Source organism: Bufo bufo, chromosome 7 (assembly GCF_905171765.1).
Source record: "Bufo bufo chromosome 7, aBufBuf1.1, whole genome shotgun sequence".
NCBI classification, from domain to species: domain Eukaryota; kingdom Metazoa; phylum Chordata; class Amphibia; order Anura; family Bufonidae; genus Bufo; species Bufo bufo.
This window is the reverse complement of record NC_053395.1, coordinates 38102518-38123249: the sequence shown is the minus strand read 5'-3', so window position 1 is coordinate 38123249 and position 20732 is coordinate 38102518. Positions and strand designations below refer to the sequence as shown.

General features: G+C 43.6%; 1 protein-coding gene across 1 annotated transcript in view; it reads right to left on the bottom strand.

Moving 5' to 3' along the window:
• The window catches only part of LOC121008167 (cytochrome P450 2K6-like), a 247802-nt gene extending 239663 nt beyond the window's left edge, over positions 1–8139 (bottom strand). The window contains exon 1 of the mRNA XM_040440558.1: positions 7926–8139. Within this exon, the coding sequence (XP_040296492.1) occupies positions 7926–8120 (195 nt within the window). The 5' untranslated portion in view covers positions 8121–8139. The remainder of the gene's footprint in view (positions 1–7925) is intronic.
• Between the last annotated feature and the right edge of the window lie 12593 nt (positions 8140–20732).

Genomic DNA, 20732 nt, shown 5'->3' with positions numbered 1-20732 from the left:
GCTTTTAGCAACACTGTCCCTAGCGCTTGTCCCATCTCTCCCTATGCTCTGCTCACAGTGGCTGGCTAGCTGCTGATTGGCTGTCTGCATGGAATTATGGGTGAACTTACGTTCCCGGGCTTCTTACTTTCACTTTGTAACATGTGCAGCCAACATTTTAGGAAAAAATTACTCGTTAGCACGAAGCGCAAGGAAATTCGAATTAGTTGAGAATCAAATTTTTTGTTGCATTATAAACCGTCATTTTTTTTTCTCCTTGCTCTGTGAAAAATGGAAGCTGTTGATGCACTGGTTGATCGCATTCAGGAATTATCTTGGGAGGTAGCTGACCTCCGTAATTCTGTTGTACTGTGTCAGATATTCCTGGCGTCTGGCTCCGCTGGTGGGAACCAGGCCAGCCTTGAGCCTAAGGTCGCTCTCCCAGATAGGTTTTTTGGGGAAGTGATAACTTTGTTCGGTTCAGGGAATCTTGTAGATTGTATTTTCGTCTACGTCCGACCTCATCTGGAGATGAAAATCAAAGAGTGGGGATTATCATTTCTCTGCTAAAAGGTGATGCTCAGTCTTGGGTCTTTTCTCTGCCAATCGGTTCTCAGTCCCTTCGATCGGTGGATTAATTTTTCAGAGCCCTGGGCCTGATTTATGATGATCCAGACCGGGTCTCTCTGGCTGAATCTAAGCTGCGTAGCTTGAGTCAGGGAGAATGTTCTGCTGAGTCATATTGTGCTGAATTTAGAAGATGGGTGACTGACTCGGAGTAGATTGTCCCAGCTCTCCGTAGTCAGTTCTGTCAGGGGCTGTCTGAGAGACTAAAAGACGCTCTTGCAATTCATGAAACCCTGATTCTTTGGAGGCCGCCATGTCCCTAGCTGTATGGATTGATAGACGCCTGAGGGAGAGGTGCAAGGTTCCCCTCAACCAGGATGCACTATCATGTGGGGAAACTGTTCCTCCTGTCCCATGGGGCACAGTGACACTTGAACCAGTGCCTGGGGATGAACCTATGCAGTTAGGTTAGGTCTCTTCTTGCCCTGGTATTAGGAATTCTAGACGTCAGAGAAGATTCTGTTTCTTCTGTGGTAAAGAAGGACATTTCATTAATGGAAAGTGTAAAAAAAAAAAAAAAGGGTTTCTTTCCAATAAAACAAGTTCCATTACACTTTTATAACAAGCGCATTAAGCAAAGGGATATCAGTATTTGCTATTGATTCTGCTCCTCTCTCACAAAATTATCTATATTGTGCAGGATATTCATTTGAGGGTGGGTGATTCTCATGTTGAGTCTATTTCTTGTTTTGTTCTGAAAGGTTTGCCTGCTCCTCTGGTATTGGGTTTACCATGGTTGATCAAACATTACCCTACTATTGATTGGCAAACTAGACAAATCAGTAATTGGAGTGATTTTTGTATGGACAACTGTCTCGGCGCATCTATTTCCTTGGTTTCCACTAAGGCGTTACCTTCGTTTCTTTCTGATTTTGCTGATGTTTTCTCTGAGGGTGTAAATCAGGAGTTACCCCCTCACCGAGAGTATGATTGTCTGATCAATCTTATTCGCGGAACTAAATTTCCAAAATCTCGGCTATATAATCTTTCCCAACCCGAAAGAGTAGCTATGCGGAAGTATATTGCCGAGAGTTTTACAAAAGGACATATTAGGCCATCTAAGTCACCTATGGCAGCTGGCTTCTTTTTTGTTAAAAAAAAAAAGACGGGACCCTTAGACCATGTCTAGATTTCAGGGAACTGAATGTCATTACTGTCCGTGATCCTTATCCTCTTTTTTTGATCCCGGATTTATTTGATCAGATTGTCGGAACCAAGATGTTTTCTAAGTTGGATTTAAGAGGGGCTTATAATCTGATAAGAATCAGGGAAAGGGATGAATGGAAGACGGCCTTCAATACCCCTGAGGGCCACTTCGAGAACCTGGTCATGCTTTTTGGTTTGACTAATGCCCCGGCAGTCTTCCAGCACTTTATCAATGACATTTTTCATCATTTGGTGGGGAGGTTTGTTTTTATTTACCTCGATGACAAAACTAATTTACTCACCCGATATGGAGACTCATTGGGATCATTTAAGACAGGTATTATCCATCCTTTAGGAGAATAAATTGTATGCTAAGTTGGAGAAATGTGTGTTTGCTGTCCAGGAGCTGCAGTTTCTGGGTTACTTACTTTCTGCCTCAGGTTTTCGCATGGATCCTGAAAAGGTCAGTGCGGTACTGGAATGGGATCGGCCGGAGAATCAGAAAGCTCTGATGCGGTTTTTGGGTTTTACTAATTACTACAGAAAATTTATCCTGAATTATTGCACTATTGTCAAGCCTTTGACTAGGACTAGGAAGGGTGTGGACTTCTCAGTCTGGTCGGAAGAAGCATTACAGGCTTTTTCTGCTATAAAGGAATGTTTTGCTTACGCTCCCATTCTGATGCAACCCGAAGTGTCTCAACCCTTCATTGTGGAGGTTGACGCGCCAGAAGTGGGAGTCGGAGCAGTTTTGTGTCAGGGTCCAACTCCTAGCAAATGGCACCCGTGTGCTTTTTCTTCAAAGAAACTTTCTGCTGCTGAAAGAAATTATGATGTTGGGAAAAGAGTTGCTGGCCATTAAATTGGCCTTTGAGGAGTGGCGTCATTGGCTAGAAGGAGCGATTCATCCGATTACGGTTATTATGACCATAAGAATCTGGCTTACCCTCAATCAGCAAAGCGCCTGAACCCTAGGCAGGCCAGATGGTCATTGTTTTTTACTAGATTTAATTTTGTGGTTACCTATCGCCCTGGGGTCAAAAACATCAAAGCGGATGCTTTGTCACGTAGCTTTCCTGGGGGAGGGGTAAATTCGGAGGATCCCGCCCTGATTTTGGCTGATGGGGTGGTTGTATCCGCTCTTTATCCCGAACTGGAGGCAGAAGTGTTGGGGGCTCAAGGTGAGGCACCTGATTCCTGTCCTTCAGGGAAGTTGTTTGTTCCTTCTAAACAAGGTGTTTAAGGAACATCATGATACTGTCCTTGCGGGACACCCTGGGAGTAGATCCACAGTGGATCTTATTTCTCAGAGATTCTGGTGGCCAGGTTTGCATAAATGTGTTGAGGGCTATGTAGCAGCTTGTGAGACCTGTGCACGTGCTAAAGTGGCTCACACTCGGCCTTCAGAATCTCTTCTTACTTTGTCCATCCCGTCTCGTCCTTGGACGCATTTGTCCATGACTTTATCACTGATTTACCCAGTTGCTCTGGGAAAACTGTGATTTTGGTGGTGGTGGACCACTTCAGTAAGATGGCTCACTTTGTACCATTTTCGGGTATGGCCAATGCTAAAACTCTCGCTCAGGTGTTTGTTGATAACATTGTGAAATTACACGGCATACACTCTGATTTTGTGTCTAATAGGGGGACGCAATTTGTTTCCAGGTTTTGGAAGGCGTTTTGTACTCGTCTGGGTATTCAGTTGTTTTTTCTATTCGGATTTCCATCCTCAGTCGAATGGACAAACTGAGCGCACTAACCAGAACCTGGAGACTTATCTGAGGTGTTTTGTCGTTTTTGTCCTTGAATAACCGTAGACAGGAGTCCACTGATAAGTCACCATTTTTTGGCGTATAGTTTTCACCCTCAGTTTGGTACTTTTTCTGGGACTGAATCTTCTGGTATACCTGAAGAGGAGAGATTCTCTTCTTCGTTGTCTTCTATCTGGAGGAAAATGTGAAAAAAAAATGGGTGAAAGATATAAACGGATGGCTGACAAGAGATGTATGACTGGTCCAGACCTGTGTGTGGGTGATTTGGTGTGGTTGTCCACTATGAACATTAAGTTGAAAGTACCCTCTTGGAAGTCGGGCCCAAGATTTATTGGTGCTTACAAAATCTCGGCCATTGTTAATCCGGTTGCGTTTCGCCTGGAACTTCCACAGGCCTCGAAGATCCATAATGTGTTTCACAGGTCTTTGTTGAAGAAGTATGTTGAACCTGCTGAACCATCTCCTTTGCCACCTCCTCCTGTCTTGGTAGATGGTAATCTGGAGTTTAAGATCTCCAGAATACTCAACTTGCGTGTTCTTCGTGGCTCCCTTGAGTACCTTGTGCATTGGAGGGGATATGGCCCTGAGGAAAGAATGTGGGTTCCGGCTACCGATGTCAATGCTAGTCGCCTTGTAAAAGTCTTTCACAGGGCACACCCAGATAAGGTTGGTCCTGAGTACCCGAGGTCACCCGTAGAAGGGGGGTACTGTCACGCCCTGCCCTGTGAGAGGCCTGAGAAGATCTGACAGACTTGCTACACATGAGTCTATCTGACAGATTGTTCTGTTTATCTTTGTTGTAGTTTTGTAACATGTGCAGCCAACATTTTAGGAAAAAATGACTCGTTACCACGAAGCTCGAGGAAATTCGAATTAGTTGAGAATCAAATTTTTCCAAAACTTTGGATCGTATTCCACTTCGGAAGCTTCAATTTGCTTAACATTAGTAGTGTCACACAGGGGGCCAGGAGATTTTAACAAAATATTAGTCTCCCAGAGATAACCACATACTGGACCCTTAGGCCTCTTTCACACGGGCGTGACGGATTAGGTCCGGATGCGTTCAGGATGTGTTCAGTGAAACTCGCACAATTTTACAAGCAAGCTCAGTCAGTTTTGTCTGCGATTGCGTTCAGTTGTTCAGTTTTTTCTGGCCGGGTGCAATGCGTTTTGATGCGTTTTGATGCGTTTTTCATGCACGTGATAAAAAAACTGAAGGTTTAAAGGGTTTCTATCACTTTGTTTCACCTATTTAGCTTTCAGACACTAGCGATCCGCTAGTGTCTGCTTTATCTAACCATCCTAATATAAGAGCTTATTGTCCTGCCGTTTAGCTAAAAAAATAACTTATATAGATATGCAAATGAGCCTCTAGGTGCTATGGGGGCGTGATTAGCACCTAGAGGCTCCGTCTACCTTAACAAACTGCCGCCGCCCAGCGCGTCCCTCCAGCCCGCCCATCTCCAGCTGAAGCGATCCTCTCCGTGCGCGTCTCTGTTCTGCGCATGCGCAGTGAATGTCTGATCGCTTCCCTGCTCAGACATCTCCACTGCGCCTGTTCCTCGGAGCACTATGACGTCATCGGCGCAGGCGCAGTGGAGATGTCTGAGCAGGGAAGCGATCAGACATTCACTGCGCATGCGCAGAACAGAGACGCGCACGGAGAGGATCGCTTCAGCTGGAGATGGGCGGGCTGGAGGGACGCGCTGGGCGGCGGCAGTTTGTTAAGGTAGACGGAGCCTCTAGGTGCTAATCACGCCCCCATAGCACCTAGAGGCTCATTTGCATATCTATATAAGTTATTTTTTTAGCTAAACGGCAGGACAATAAGCTCTTATATTAGGATGGTTAGATAAAGCAGACACTAGCGGATCGCTAGTGTCTGAAAGCTAAATAGGTGAAACAAAGTGATAGAAACCCTTTAAACAACATCTCTTAGCAACCATTGGTGAAAATTGCATTGCATCCTCACTTGCTTGCGGATTCAATGTATTTTTTACTGAAGCCCCATTTCACTTCTATTGGGCCAGGGATGAGTGAAAAACGCTGAATTTAGAACATGCTACGTTTTTCACGCAATGCAGAACTGATGCATGAAAAAAAACGCTCATGTACACAGACCCATTGAAATGAAAGGGTCAAGATTCAGTGAGGGTGCTTTCATGTCATGCATTGCACCCGCACGGAAAACTTGCTCATGTGAAAGGGGCTTTAGACTTGAGCTGTCCCTGCTCCAGCATTATGTACCACTACTCTTTACTCTGATGGAAGATTATATGTGAGAAACCGGCAAATAGATGAGCTATGGTCAGGGGCTGCACAAAATGGCATTACAGTCCAGTAGTGACAACTAGACTGCAGGTGTTCACATCTACACTAATATAATAGGAAGCTGCTTCTTCATAGCATTTGGCGGAACTTTAAAAAACCCTTCTAGTTAGTGGAGTGTAGGAGGGTTGAAAACAGCTTTGCCCCTGTTGCAGTGGCAACACAATCTATGTTGAACTGTTATGCAACTGTTGCCGAGGACACACCGCCATTACATTCTGCAAATCAGCATCTATTATATCTCCCTACTCTAAAGTGTCCCATGCAATTCGGATAAGAATGAATTACTGCCTATCAAGATGATAGTTTAGGGATTGCCAATTCCTACTAAATCAACACACAGGACAAAAGTATAGAAGTATATAGAGATTTAGTTACATCTCATTATCCTTAAATGAGTTGTGCAACAATGGGGTAGGTTTTGGCAACCACCTCCACTTGGCCGGACCTGTAACGGGTAGACTACCTATCTGCTTCCCAGCAGTTGCTCTCCGCTCCTTTTCCTCCAGACCTGGGCAGCTCCACTGGGCTCCCTTGCTGTAAACATCTGGTTTGACATCACCGCAACCAATTACTGGCCGTGGCGGAGACCAAATCCACTTACATCATGTTACCATTTGTCATGAAGTCGTACAAGAAGTGATTCACCACAAGTTTTTCTCATCCTTTTGAAACATCATTGACATGTTCACGTACACAGTGTCAGAACAGCCTGAAAGTTTTTCACACATACCTCATAGAACATGTGCACTTAAGAAGGTCTATCATCTCAGCCGTAAGACAGCTAAAGAAGTGCCAAATCCTATATTCAGGGCTAGTTGCCATCTAGCCTCCACACCCTAAAAGCAGCAAAGACCTGTAGACAGGCCAGGTCTGTGACAGTGACCAGCAAGCCCGTTGTGCCAAACAGAGGAGCCTGACCTGCGAGCAATAGTTTGCCAAACTATGGGTCACAAGAACAAAGATACTGCAGCCTGTTATGGTCTGTGCAGAATGTGCAGTACTATGCCACGAGAATAGCCTATACAGCAGTTACCTCCATCTTCACCGCTCCCACCTAGAGAAGACTCCAGAGTGTTAATTCTCATGGAAGTTCAGTGCTTTGTAACCCGAGGGAAAGCAAGCTGTTGCCTCTTAAAGTGACTGAATTATTGTTGCCTGTTGCCGCTAAGACGGTACCCTCTCTATAACCATATGCTCATTGCCCCATGTGAGAATATAAACTAAGTCTGTTGGCTCTTTCAAGATTCTTGTAACCATCAAGCTTGTTGTTCCACATGAGACCAGTAAGCTAGAGTAGGAAGCCACAAACACTCAAGAGCCTAAAACATACAGCATTTAGTAAAGTCTGACCCCCTTACAGGAGGACACACCACTTATCACACTACTACTGTTTTATAGATTGTGTAAAAAGAAATGCAGAAATGATTCCCTTGGCTAGTAAGCAGTGGTATCTAGCAATCTACCCGAGAATGTGTGTTGAGCAACTGATAAGAAGAGGGAGGCTTTATGATAATTAGCTTATTTCAGCTGCAGAGCAAGCCTTTTATGAGACCTATGGTATAGTGCCCTTAGAAACCTTAGTAAAAAACATAACACAAATTCTAAATTAAAAACTTCATAATACACCAAAAACTATAAATTATAACATGTTGTCAATATTAGTACATATAAACATCATAGAGGGGGCCCCCCACTTAGGTCCAGCTTCTATAAGCCAGAGCAAAGAGCCAATGCAAACAGCATCTCTCTTTTGGGCACATATAGCTCGTTTATGTATTGCTATGGTGTCTGTATTAGGATATATGGATATCATAGAAGTGTGTGGGTCTTCCACTCAGGTCCACCCTCTATGTGCCAAAGCTAAGAGCCAAAGGAAACAGCAGTTCTCACTTGGACACATATAGCCTACACATTAATTTCATAAATCCAGTTACCATTTTTAGGACTAAGTGCACAGGAACTTTCTATTATCTTATCTTTCTGCCAGTTATTAATCCATTACATCCCCCTTTTTCATTCATCAACCCAACATCCACACTAATGTTCCCACTGAGGATCAAAATTTCCTACCTCCATCAATGAGTTGTGTAGCCGATTGAGGTCCAACAGGTTAATGTTACCAATGAAAGGGAGAGGGGTAGGTCCAGGAGGCATGTTTGACGTGCTCTTCTTAGATCCATTCCTCCAGTAGATGAACAGTGCAACACAAATTACAAAATATATTAACACATCGACTCTAGTCAAAAAGTAGGCAATAAAAGCCATACTGAAGCACGGTCAGGAATCTGTTCTGGATGTACTGCGGTTACAATATTTATACACATGGACTTAAGCCGCTAAGCATGTTAATCTTTACTAGGGTGCAAATGACCTATGACAAACTGATTGGCCCATGGCCATTCAACAGGGCAGTGGTTTTTAGTCCACAATTTTAGCTTTATATAGGTATTACATTTTGTTTCACTCGAGTTCACCTTAAGAAACGTTGGCCAAAATGTATTGCAATATTATAGTGCTGCATGAAGAAATATGATTTAAATTATAATATTATCTATTGTGGTAGTTGTACCACTTCCACAAGTTCACATGGTAATATGAGGACAAGTAAGTGAATTGATACCTGGGTATAATATGATTAACTATTTGTCTACAGATTAAAGTTCTTCTGTGTTTTGAAGGAGAAAGGATGCTCTAATTCATCTGTTTTTAGAAAGAGAGTCACTGTTGTACCAGTAAAGACGATGGAAAAGAAAATCCTTCCATTTAATGACAGAAAACTTCTTTAAAGGGGTTATCCTGGGATTATTGAAAATAGCTGCCAGCATCCCATACCAGAATGTGAATAGGATAGGTTGTGTCCCCCTGCAGAGCTACCATGGGGTGATAAAGGGGGAAGCTTACTGTACATTATGCTCCAGCACCTGCCGTCATCTCCAACTGTTAAGCATTCCTATCAGGCAGCTCAGCCTTATGACTTCTCTAAGGTAGAGATGCATCATTACAACTCAACAATAGATAGTAATGATGAGATTCTGTGTGCGATATGCCATCATGGCTGAGCAGCCTGACAGGAACGGGGAGAATAAATGCATCATTTGCATCTATTGTAGAGAAATCCTGCTCCCCATTCTTTTCAGGCTGCTCAGCCATGACAGAATATCACACACAGGGTCACATCATTACTATCTATTGTAGAGTAATACAATCTGTCTGCCATAAGCCATCAGGCACCTTGACGGGAACATACAGCACTGTGACGACAGATGACGACAGGCTCCATAACATAATATGTAGTGAAGCCTTGACTCACAACCTCATGGCTGCTCTGCAGTGGGACGCATGCCTTCCTATTAACATCTTATCAAATGCTAAAGAAAAAAAGAAGGCAGAGCGCACCATAGAGTAATACCTGGGAGACCAGCGATAATGGCAATGCAAGCAAAAATATATTCACCTGCTGGGGTTGTGATCAGCCACAACCACTACAATTTCTTTCTTTGTGAGCTTGGATAGGGTCAGGATGAGCGCCACCTAGATGAAGACATAGTAATGCAGTAACCAAAATGGAGAAGAATATCCATGGCACCAGCTGTATCCCAGAAGAAAATGCAATGTTTGTTGGAGCAATACAGATAAAAATCAGAGCAGACTCATTCCAGGATCGGTTGGTTCCCAAAATGCATAATCTCAGACTTTTATATGTATTGCTCTAATAAAGGTCACATTTTATACTTGGATAGCAGTGATGCTGTGGATTTTCTTTTCTATTTTGGCTATTCACATTCTAGGATGGGATGTTGGCATCTATATTCAGTAATATTCAGAGAACGCCTTTAAGCAAAGACTTTTGTAGTCAGCTAAACAGATTTTTTTTGGTATAAGGGTGAAATGGATTTTCCACTTGGCTTGTCTCTGGGCACAATGATATCAATTGTGGACTATGACCTACAAAGCTAGAGATTCCATGCTCAGCCTTTTGAAGCCATTTGGTAGCATGCAAGACAGCATACCATTGTATTACCAAGACCAAGATCTCAATGTCTCAATTAAAGGGGTTATGCCATGATTAATGTAAAAACTGAAAATCAAACATCATATAGTGCATGACGATACACTTCTAACGAAGCTAGAACCAGTCCTGTACCGCACATGGTTCCAGAGATCTCCACATTCACTGCTCCAAATGCTCTGCTAGATTATCTTCAGCCTGGCAGCTCAAGGGTGTGTCCTTTCTGCTGCAGCTCTGTAACTGCCACAGCTTCTATCAGAACATATAGTTGGTGAAATTTGAAGATTTAAACTGAGCACGTTCGTCCAGCTCAGTGAAATGGACGAAAAATAAGGAAAAGAACAAACAGCAGGTGGCTCTATACACATACAGTGTCTTGAAATGGAATTCACACCCTTTGAACTTTTCCACTTTTTTCACGTTAAACGCACAAACTTAAATGTATTTATTGAGATTTTATGCAGTAGACCAACACAATATAGCAAGTGAAAAGAAAATGACACATGGATTTAAAAAAAAAATAAAAATAAAATTATGGAATGTATGGTGTGTACACTTGTGTGTGATTTATTCTCAGTAAAACTGCAGCTGTTCTGTGAAGGCCTCAGAAGCTTGTTAGTGAACAAACAACCTCATGAAAACCAGAGAACACACGAGACAGGTCAGAGATAAAGTTGTGGAAAAGTGTAAAGCAGGGTTAGGTTCTAAAAAATATCCCAAGTTCAGAACATCTCATGAAGCACTCTTTAATCCATCAGCCAAAAATGGAAGGAGTATGGCACAACTGCAAACCTGCCAAGACATCTCCGTCCACCTAAACTGACAACCCAGGCAAGGAGAGCACTAATTAGAGAGACAGCCAAGAGGCCAATGGTCACTCTGGAGGAGCTGCAGAATTTCACAGCTCAGATGAGAGAATCTGTACACAGGACAACTATTAGTCATGTACTCCACTAATATGGCCTTTATGGAAGAGTGGCAAGAAGAAAGCCATTTTTGAAAGGAAGCCATAAGAAGTCCTGTTTGCTGTTTACAAGCCATATAGGGGACACAGCAAATATGTGGAAGAAGGTGCTCTGGTCAGATGAGGCTAAAGTTGAACTTTTTGGCCTAATTGAAAACGTTATGTGTGGCAAAAAAACGAGCACTGCACATAACCCGTGAAACATGCTGGTGGGAGCATCATGCTGTGGGGCTGCTTTTCTTCAGCAGGGACAGGGAGCTGGTCAGAGTTGATGGGAAGATGGATGGAACTAAATATAGGGCAAACCTGGAGGAAAACCTGGTAGAGGCTGCAAAAGACTTGAGACTAGGGTGGAGGTTTACCTTCCAACAGGACAACGACCCTAAACATCCAGCCAGAGCTACAATGGAATGGTTTACATCAAAGCATATTCATGTGTTAGAATGGCCCAGTCAAAGTCCAGACCTAAATCCCTTCGAGAATCTGTGGCAAGGCTTGAAAATTGATGTTCACAGACGCTCTCCATCCAATCTGACTGAGCTTGAGCTATTATGCAAGGAAGAATGGGCAAAAAGTCAGTCTCTAGATGCACAAAGCTGGTAGAGACATACCCCAAAAGACTTGTAGCTGTAATTGCAGAGAAAGGTGGTTCTACAAAGTACTGGCTCAGGGGGGCTGAATACAAATGCACATCACACTTTCCAAATTTGTATTTATAAAAAAAAATTGAAAACCGTGTATCATTTTCTTTTCACTTCACACATATGTGCTACTTTTCACATGAAATCCCAATAAAATGCTTTTAAGGGTGCATCCGTTTTTTGGGGGATCCATTGTAACAATGCCTATTCTTGTCCACAAAACAGACAAGAATAGGACATGTTGACATCTTTATTTTTAGAGGCTACGGAACAGACATACGTGTTATGTGGATCCATTGAAATGAATCCTATCTGCAAAAAAATGCAGATCGTATGCAGACCAAAAATATGGTCATGTGAATGGTGCCTTAGTTTGTGGGCGTAATGTGAAAAGGTGTGTAAAAGTTCAGGGGTATGAATATTTTTTTAAAGCACTGTACATTTTATTGAATAGCTCAGTAGCTATACAAAATTGTTAATTGCATGCAATTACAAAAATATTCAGATCCAGGTGCTGGTTTGAAAAATGTAGAACGTGTTTTGTGACACAACCCTTTTAAGGGACACAGAGCAGTGGGTAAACCTGAAACTCTACCGCACACCTCCAGCTGTAGGGGTAAATTCGATTAATTCAGGGATTTTTTTTACCATAAACAATGTAAAATTGTCAAAAAAGTTACATTCTAAATACTCAGTTTTACAAAAGATGGCTTGTTCCAACATTAAAGTTTTTTTTTTCCAGGACTTCATCAGAAATGACCTGCTGTTTAAATCACTTTTTTTTATGTTTAACATGTTTTAAACAATTTTTGATGATGTTATTTTTAATTTTCCATGTCACTTTTTTATATTTAAACTAAAACAAAAAATCCTGCAGTTTTTGCACTGGCCACTATGTCTAATAATTGGTGCCACTTCTTGGTCTGTACAGATCACTTTACTGCAGTTAACTCATTCTTATCCTGTTTATATAATCTCTGTGTATAGATAAGACAGGATCCACTATTCACAATAGGTGAAATCTTATCTATTCCTTCCTTGTACAATGACCTCTGCACAGGTCACAGAGCATGCCTTGAAAACTTTCCCATAGAAGTCAAGAGGGTCTCCTCCTTATCATTGTGTCTATGGCCCATGGGGCTGCCATAAAGCAATTCTTTAACCCCTTAGGGACTTAGGACGTACCAGTACGCCATGTTTGCCGAGTCCTTAAGGACTCAGGACGTACCGGTACGTCCTAAGTTTAAAAGTAGATTGCGGCACGGCGGGGGTTAATAGGAACAGGATGCCCGCTGAAATCATTCAGCGGGCATCCTGTCACAACGCCGCGGGGGGTCATGTGACCCCCCCGTATCGGCGATCGCCGCAAACCGCAGGTCAATTCAGACCTGCGGTTTGCGGTTTTTACCTGCGGTTGCGGCGGTGGCGGGCGGTGGCATCGGGTCCCCATGCGGCTGTGAAGGGGACCCGATGGCATGGATGCAGCGCGATGTCTAAGAAAAGCATCGCGCTGCCTTCCGGTGAAGAGCCTGTGAGATCCACCCCCCTGGATCTCACAGGCCGGAAGCTGTATGAGTAATACACACAGTATTACTCATACAGCCAATGCATTCCAATACAGAAGTCCCAAAGTGGGACAAAAAATAAAGTGAAAAAAAAGTTGAAAAAATCAAGTTTTCCCCCCAAAAATTAAAAGTTTCAAGTAAAAATAAACAAAAACTTAATTTTTCAAAAATAAAGTTAAAAGAATAGGGAAAAAATAGGGAAAAAAAAAAGTATACATATTAGGTATCGCCTTACATCACAAAAAGTACAACAGCAAGCGATCAACAAGGCGTTTGCCCACCAAAATAGTACCAATCTAACCGTCACCTCATCCCGCAAAAAATGAGCCCCTACCTGAGACAATCGCCAAAAAAAAAAAAAAAAACTATGGCTCAGAATATGGAGACACTAAAACATCATTTTTTTTGTTTTAAAAAAGCTGTTATTGTGTAAAACTTACATAATAAAAAAAAAGTATACATATTTGGTATCGCCGCGTTCGTATCGAATGGCTCTATAAAAATATCACATGACCTAACCCCTCAGATGAATACCGTAAAAAAAAAAAAAAAAACTGTGCTAAATAAACCATTTTTTGTCACCTTACATCACAAAAAGTATAATAGCAAGCGATCAAAAAGTCACACGCACCCCAAAATAGTGCCAATAAAACCTTCATCTCATCCTGCAAAAATCATACCCTACCCAAGGTAATCGCCTAAAAACTGAAAAAATTATGGCTCTCATACTATGGAAACACTAAAACATGATTTTTTTTGCTTCAAAAAAGAAATCACTGTGTAAACTTACATAAATAAAAAAAAGTATACATATTAGGTATCTCCGCATCCGTCACAACCTGGTCTATAAAAATATCACATGATCTAACCTGTAAGATGAATGTTGTAAATAACAAAAAATAAAAACGGTGCCAAAACTTTTTGCTATTTCTTGTTATCTTGCCTCACAAAAAGTGTAATATAGAGCAACCAAAAATCATATGTACCCTAAACTAGTGCCAACAATACTGCCACCCTATCCCGTAGTTTCTAAAATTTGGCCACTTTTTTGGAGTTTCTATTCTAGGGGTGCATCAGGGGGGCTTCAAATGAGACATGGTGTCAAAAAAAAGTCCAGCAAAATCTGCCTTCCAAAAACCGTATGGCATTACTTTCATTCTGCGCCCTGCCGTGTGCCGGTACAGCTGTTTACAACCACATATGGGGTGTTTCTGTAAACTACAGAATCAGGGCCAAAAATATTGAGTTTTGTTTGGCTGTTAACTCTTGCTTTGTTACTGGGAAAAATGGATTAAAATGGAAAATTTGCCAAAAAATTGAAATTCTGAAATTTCATCTCCATTTGCCAATAACTTTTGTGGAACACCTAAAGGGTTAATGACGTTTGTAAAATCAGTTTTGAATACCTTGAGGGGTGTAGTTTTTTAGATGGGGTCACTTTTATGGTGTTTCTACTCTAGGGGTGCATCAGGGGGGCTTCAAATGGGACATGGTGTCAAAAAAGTTGAGTTTGGTTTGGCTGTAAACCCTTGCTTTGTAACTGGAAAAAAATTATTAAAATGGAAAATCTGCCAAATAAGTGAAATTTTGAAATGGAATCTCTATTTTCCATTAATTCTTGTGGAACACCTAAAGGGTTAACAAAGTTCGTAAAATCAGTTTTGAATACCTTGAGGGGGGTAGTTTATCGAATGGGGTCATTTTGGGTGGTTTCTATTATGTAAGCCTCGCAAAGTGACTTCAGACCTGAACTGGTCCCTAAAAATTGGGTTTTTGAAAATTTCGGAAAAATTTCAAGATTTGATTCTAAACTTCTAAGCCTTGTAACATCCCCAAAAAATAAAATATTATTCCCAATGGCCTGGATAAGTCAAAGCGTTTTAAAGTTATCAGCACTTAAAGTGACACTGGTCAGATTTGCATAAAATGGCCAAGTCCGTAAGGTGAAATAGGGCCGAGTCCTTTAGGGGTTAATGCTGTGTAAATGCTGTTAAGAACAGCTCAGGCAAGATGGCCGCCCGCATGATCATGTTCAGAAAAAAAAAATCTACAATCAGAAAATAAAAACTAATTAGAAAAAAAAAAAACAAGATGTGTTACTATCTGGTTTTAACCGGCAGCTAAAATTTTTGGTGACACATTTCCTTTAAGATAGGCCATCAATATCAGATTTGTGAGGAGGGCAATTCTCAGCACCCTCATCCCCAGTCAGCTGTTTTTACTAGATGTAGCGCCTTACTAGATGTTGCACCATAACCAGACACTGGAATACAAAGCTCCGTACAGTGTGTGTTGGTCTCATCTGGTTACTGCTGCGCTGCTTCTGTTTAAAAAGAATTTACAGATATGTACTTATTGTACAGTGAAGCATGCCTTGATTGATATACTTTATAGTCTCAGCTTTATACATTATTATGTATAACAGTACCCTTTGAAAGTAAACTTTGCCTTAAAAGTCAACTGAGTTCACACTGGGTTGGTGCCCATAGCCTCTACTCCTTTTTATTTCTTTACTCATGTAGATAGCAAAACATCTGGCAAGCAATCTGGTCCAGAGGGCACAATTTCATGCAATGTTAGTTACAAAAGGAGGTTTGGAGTACAAATTGTAATTAGAGATGAGCGAATCAAATGAATTTCCTCACGCTTCGTGGTAACGAATCGCATTTTCCTAAAATGGCTTCTGCCCATGTTAGGACATGGAGCAAGGAACAGGAAACGCGGGATCACCCATAATGCCATTTATTCAGCCAATCATCAACCAGCCAGCCCTTTGATGTCACAGCCATATAAATAACCTCAGTCATCTTGTATTCTGCCATTTTCCAGTGTACTTAGGTGCAGGGAGAGACGTCAGCAGGCGCTAGGGACAGTGGTAGAAAAGACTTCATTGTGCTAAAAAAAACATTGACAAGTTCAGGAAAAGATTATTCAAGGTGTAGGGAAAGTATAGGAAGTAATCATTCCACAGCATTTATGTAGAACAGGGCTCAGTAGGGGAGGTTACAGCCTGGGTAATAGGAACAATCCTATTACACCTTGCTGCACTGACTGGGGATCCAAATTGCCATTATACAGCTCTGTAATTCCATGAAACTGTTCTTGTTATTGGGGTGCAAGTACTGTTTGATACAGCCATTAACAGGGTTTATTACAAGGAAATAATTCTATGTCTTATTTGCCCTTGTGCAGTGCAGTTATATGTTCTAAAGCATTTTTTGGCTCGTATTAGTGGGAAAAAAGGGCTTATTAGCCGTTAAGTGGTGAAGTGCGAAAAGTACAGCCCTTTTTGTCGCTCAGGGGTGCAGTTATATTTTCTAAAGCCCTTTTTGTCGTCAATTAGTGGCAAAAGAAAAATATATTTGCCGTTCAGCGGTGCAGTTATATATTCTAAAGCCTTTTGTGACATGTATAAGTAGAAACAAATAAGGGTTTATTTGCTGTTTAGTGGTGCAGTTATATGTATTAAAGCCCTCTGTGGAGTGTATACGGCTGTAGTAGAGTTAACACTCATGATTTATTAGACGTGTTATCTAAACTAAATGTGTTAAGCAAACACCTTCAATTGCTTTTCAATGGCTTTTGTCTCAAGATAACGCGATGAGTTAAAAAATTTGAGTTAAGAGCTTGAGTGCTAACCCTGCTACAGCTGTAAGTGGAAAAAAGATAAATATATTTGCCATTCAGCGGTACAGTTATATGTTCTAAAGCCTTTTGTGAAGTGTATTAGTGGAAAAAATAAGGGCCTATTTGCCATTCAGCGGTGCAATTATATGTTCTAAAGCCCTTTTTGCTGTGTATTAGCGGCAAAAGAAATATATATTTGCCGTTCAGCGGTGCAGTTATATGTTCTAAAGCCTTTTGTGGAGTGTATAAGTGGGGAAAAAATATATGGATTTGCCGTTCAGAGGTGCAGTTATATGTTCCAAAGCCTTTTGTGTCATGTATAAGTGGAAAAAAATAAGGGCCTATTTGCAGTTCAGCGGTGCAGTTATAAGTTCTAAAGCCTTTTGTGGAATGTATAAGTGGAAAAAAGAAAAGTATATTTGGTGTTCAGCAGTACAGTTATATGTTCTAAAGCCTTTTGTGGAGTGTATAAGCGGAAAAATATTTTTGCCGTTCAGTGGTGGAGTTATATGTTCTAAAGCCTTTTATAGAGTGTATAAGTGAAAAAAAGATAAATATTTTTGCCGTTCAGCAGTACAGTTATATATTCTAAAGCCTTTTGTGGAGTGTATAAGTGGAAAAATATATTTGCCGTTTAGTGTTGCAGTTATATGTTCTAAAGCAGTGATGCCCAACCTACGGCCCGCGAAGCCGTGTCATGCGGCCCACGCAGTAACAGGACTTTATCAGCACAGGGCGCGCTGCGAACGGCACAGGCAGCAAAGCGATGCTGCCTGTGCCTGCAATCTCCCCGCCCAGCGCCGCCTCCTAGCTAATTTATTCACTGCACTTGCCTCTGTGAAATTGAAGAGAAGTGCCGTAATCTCGCACAGGCGCACTGGCAGAGGCATCGAAGTGCGCATGCACCGTCTTCCTGGCCTCTGCCAGTGCGCCTGTACGAGATTACGGCGCTTCTCTTCAATTTCACAGAGGCAATTGCAGTGAATAAATTAGCTAGGAAGCGGCTCTGGGTGGGGAGGAGATCTGTGGATGACACTGAGGGGGATATCTGTGGATGACACTGAGGGGGATATCTGTGGATGACACTGAGGGGGATATCTGTGGATGACACTGAGGGGGATGTCTGTGGATGACACTGAGGGGGATATCTGTGGATGACACTGAGGGGGGTATCTGTGGATAACACTGAGGGGGTGTCATGGTCTTACCTGCTTGCTGCTCTCCTTCGTTTGACATGTGCTGGCGGCCATCTTGGGTCCTGGGTTTCTTGTAGCCTTCCACCCTGCGGCTCCTCCTTCCCCTGGGAGGAGCTGGATGCCTAGCTCATATATATAGGAGGTCTGTGGCTTCAGTTCCTTGCTTGGTCCTCTTGTGTTCACATGCTTCTAAGACTGCTGCTGCTTCTGGTTCCTGATCCTGGCTTCGTCTGACTACCCTGCTGGTTCCTGATCCTGGCTTCGTCTGACTACCCTGCTGGTTCCTGATCCTGGCTTCGTCTGACTACCCTGCTGGTTCCTGATCCTGGCTTCGTCTGACTACCCTTCTGGTTCCTGACCTCTGGCTTCGCAAAGACTCTGCTCGGTTTCACCATCCGTTTGGACTTTTGCTTTACAGCTTTATTTTCAATAAAGCCTTCTTATTTTCACTTATCTCTTGTTGTACGTCTGGTTCATGGTTCCGTGACATTAGGACCAAGCCATGAATTCTGACGGTACAGGGCCATCCTCGCTACCCACGCTGGTTGCCAGACTTGATCAGCAGGATCACCTGTTGGGTCGGTTCGCTGTGGCGTTGCAAACCCTGCTTGAACGCACGGCTCATTTCGCTCCCGTTGCCGATGGGTCGGTTGTCGCTCCTGGGCTCGCTCCTACTGCCGCTCCGGTTGTTGCGCCAGAGTCTACCCCGACACCTGTTGTTGCGCCTGCGGTGTTTCGGGGTATGACCGGTTCTGCCCCTCTTCCACAGCGCTTTGGGGGAGAGCCAACTCAGTGCCGAGGTTTCCTTAACCAGGTGGGCATTTATTTCGAGTTGCTGCCACATGCCTTTCCTACTGAGAGATCAAAGGTGGGCTTCTTGATCTCGCTGCTCTCGGACAAGGCCTTGGCCTGGGCCAGCCCTTTATGGGAGAACAACAATCCGGTGGTTGCCGAGTTTTCCGGTTTTGTTGCTTCTCTTCGGAAGGTATTCGATGTGCCGGCTCGTGCTGCCTCTGCTGCGAAGCTCCTTATGTCCATCAGACAGGGTTCACGATCCGTAGCTGAATACGCCATTGAGTTTCGTACCCTGGCAGCAGAGGTGGGCTGGAATAATGAGGCTCTGGTTGCTGCTTTCTCTCATGGTCTCTCGGATGCCTTGAAGGATGAGGTTGCAGCTAAGGACCTACCAGTTGAGCTAGAGTCTCTTATTTCTTTCCTGATTTTGATTGACACCAGACTCAGGGAGAGACCTTCCTTTAAGGAGAACCTGCGGAGGTCTTCTAACAGATTGGTGCCTACGTTTGCTGTCCCACCCGTGCCTCCCTCTCCTCCCACGCCTCCTGGGGATGACTTGTCTGGGGGTGAACCCATGCAGCTGGGGTTTGCTCGCCTGTCCGAGGGGGAGAGGGCACTCCGGAGACGCGAGGGCCGATGCATGTACTGTGGTCTCGGTGGGCATTTTCGGTTGGCATGTCCGAACCGTCCGGGAAACGCTCGTACCCTGAGATCCTGTCGGGGGCAGATCTTGGGTGGAGTCTCCTCGTCCCCGGTTTCCCGTGTTGACAAACCACTGATCACTGTTGTCCTCTCCTGGGTCGGGGGCTCGGTGACGACCCAGGCGTTGGTGGACTCTGGTGCTGGTGGTTTGTTCATTGATAGTGTGTTCGCTGCCGCCAATTCCATTCCTCTGCAGGCTCGAGGTTCCCCACTGGCTCTTGAGGCGATAGATGGCAGACCCCTTCTGCCGCCACACGTGACTCATGAGACCCTTCCAGTGGGGATAGCCATTGGTGCCGTTCACAGAGAGTCGGTCTGCCTCCAGGTTATTTCGTCTCCACACTACTCGGTGGTCTTGGGGTACCCCTGGCTCCAGAAGCATAATCCGACTTTCGATTGGAGATCGGTCGAGATCCTCTCGTGGTCACCGCAGTGTGGGGCTAGTTGCATCCATGGGTCTGTCAAGTTGCTGTGTACTTCCTCGGACTCTCTGTTGCCTCCTGAATACGAGGAGTACCGGGATGTATTCGATAAGGTGCGCGCGGTTGCCCTACCTCCGCACCGCCCATACGATTGTGCCATAGAGTTACAATCTGGTGCCGTTCCTCCTCGTGGCAAAGTCTATCCACTGTCGGTAGCGGAGAATGAGGCCATGGAGGAGTACGTGAGGGAGGCGCTTTCACGCGGACACATTCGCAAATCTTCGTCCCCGGCAGGGGCTGGATTTTTCTTTGTGAAAAAGAAGGGCGGTGAGTTGAGGCCTTGCATCGATTACAGGGGTCTCAATCGCATCACGATCAAGAACGCTTACCCGATACCCTTGATTTCCGAGCTGTTCGATCGCCTTAAAGGGGCCACGGTCTTTACCAAACTCGACCTGAGGGCGGCATATAACCTGGTAAGGATCAAGGCGGGCGATGAGTGGAAGACCGCGTTTAACACCAGGACCGGTCATTACGAATCCTTGGTTATGCCCTTTGGGTTGTGCAATGCGCCCGCAGTCTTTCAGGAATTCATCAACGATGTTTTCCGTGACCTGTTGCAGCAGTGTGTGGTAGTCTATTTGGATGACATCTTGGTATATTCTGAATCCATGGAGGCCCACATTCTGGATGTCAGACGAGTGTTGCAACGGTTACGAGAGAACAAGCTGTTCGGTAAGCTTGAGAAATGCGAATTTCACCGATCCCAGGTAACCTTCTTAGGTTACATCATTTCCGCTGAGGGGTTCTCCATGGATCCTGAGAAGGTTTCGGCTGTCTTACAGTGGCCCCAGCCCAGTGGTCTTCGTTCCCTGCAGCGCTTTTTGGGCTTCGCCAATTATTATCGGAAGTTCATCAGGGACTTTTCCATGCTGGCCAAGCCTCTCACGGATCTG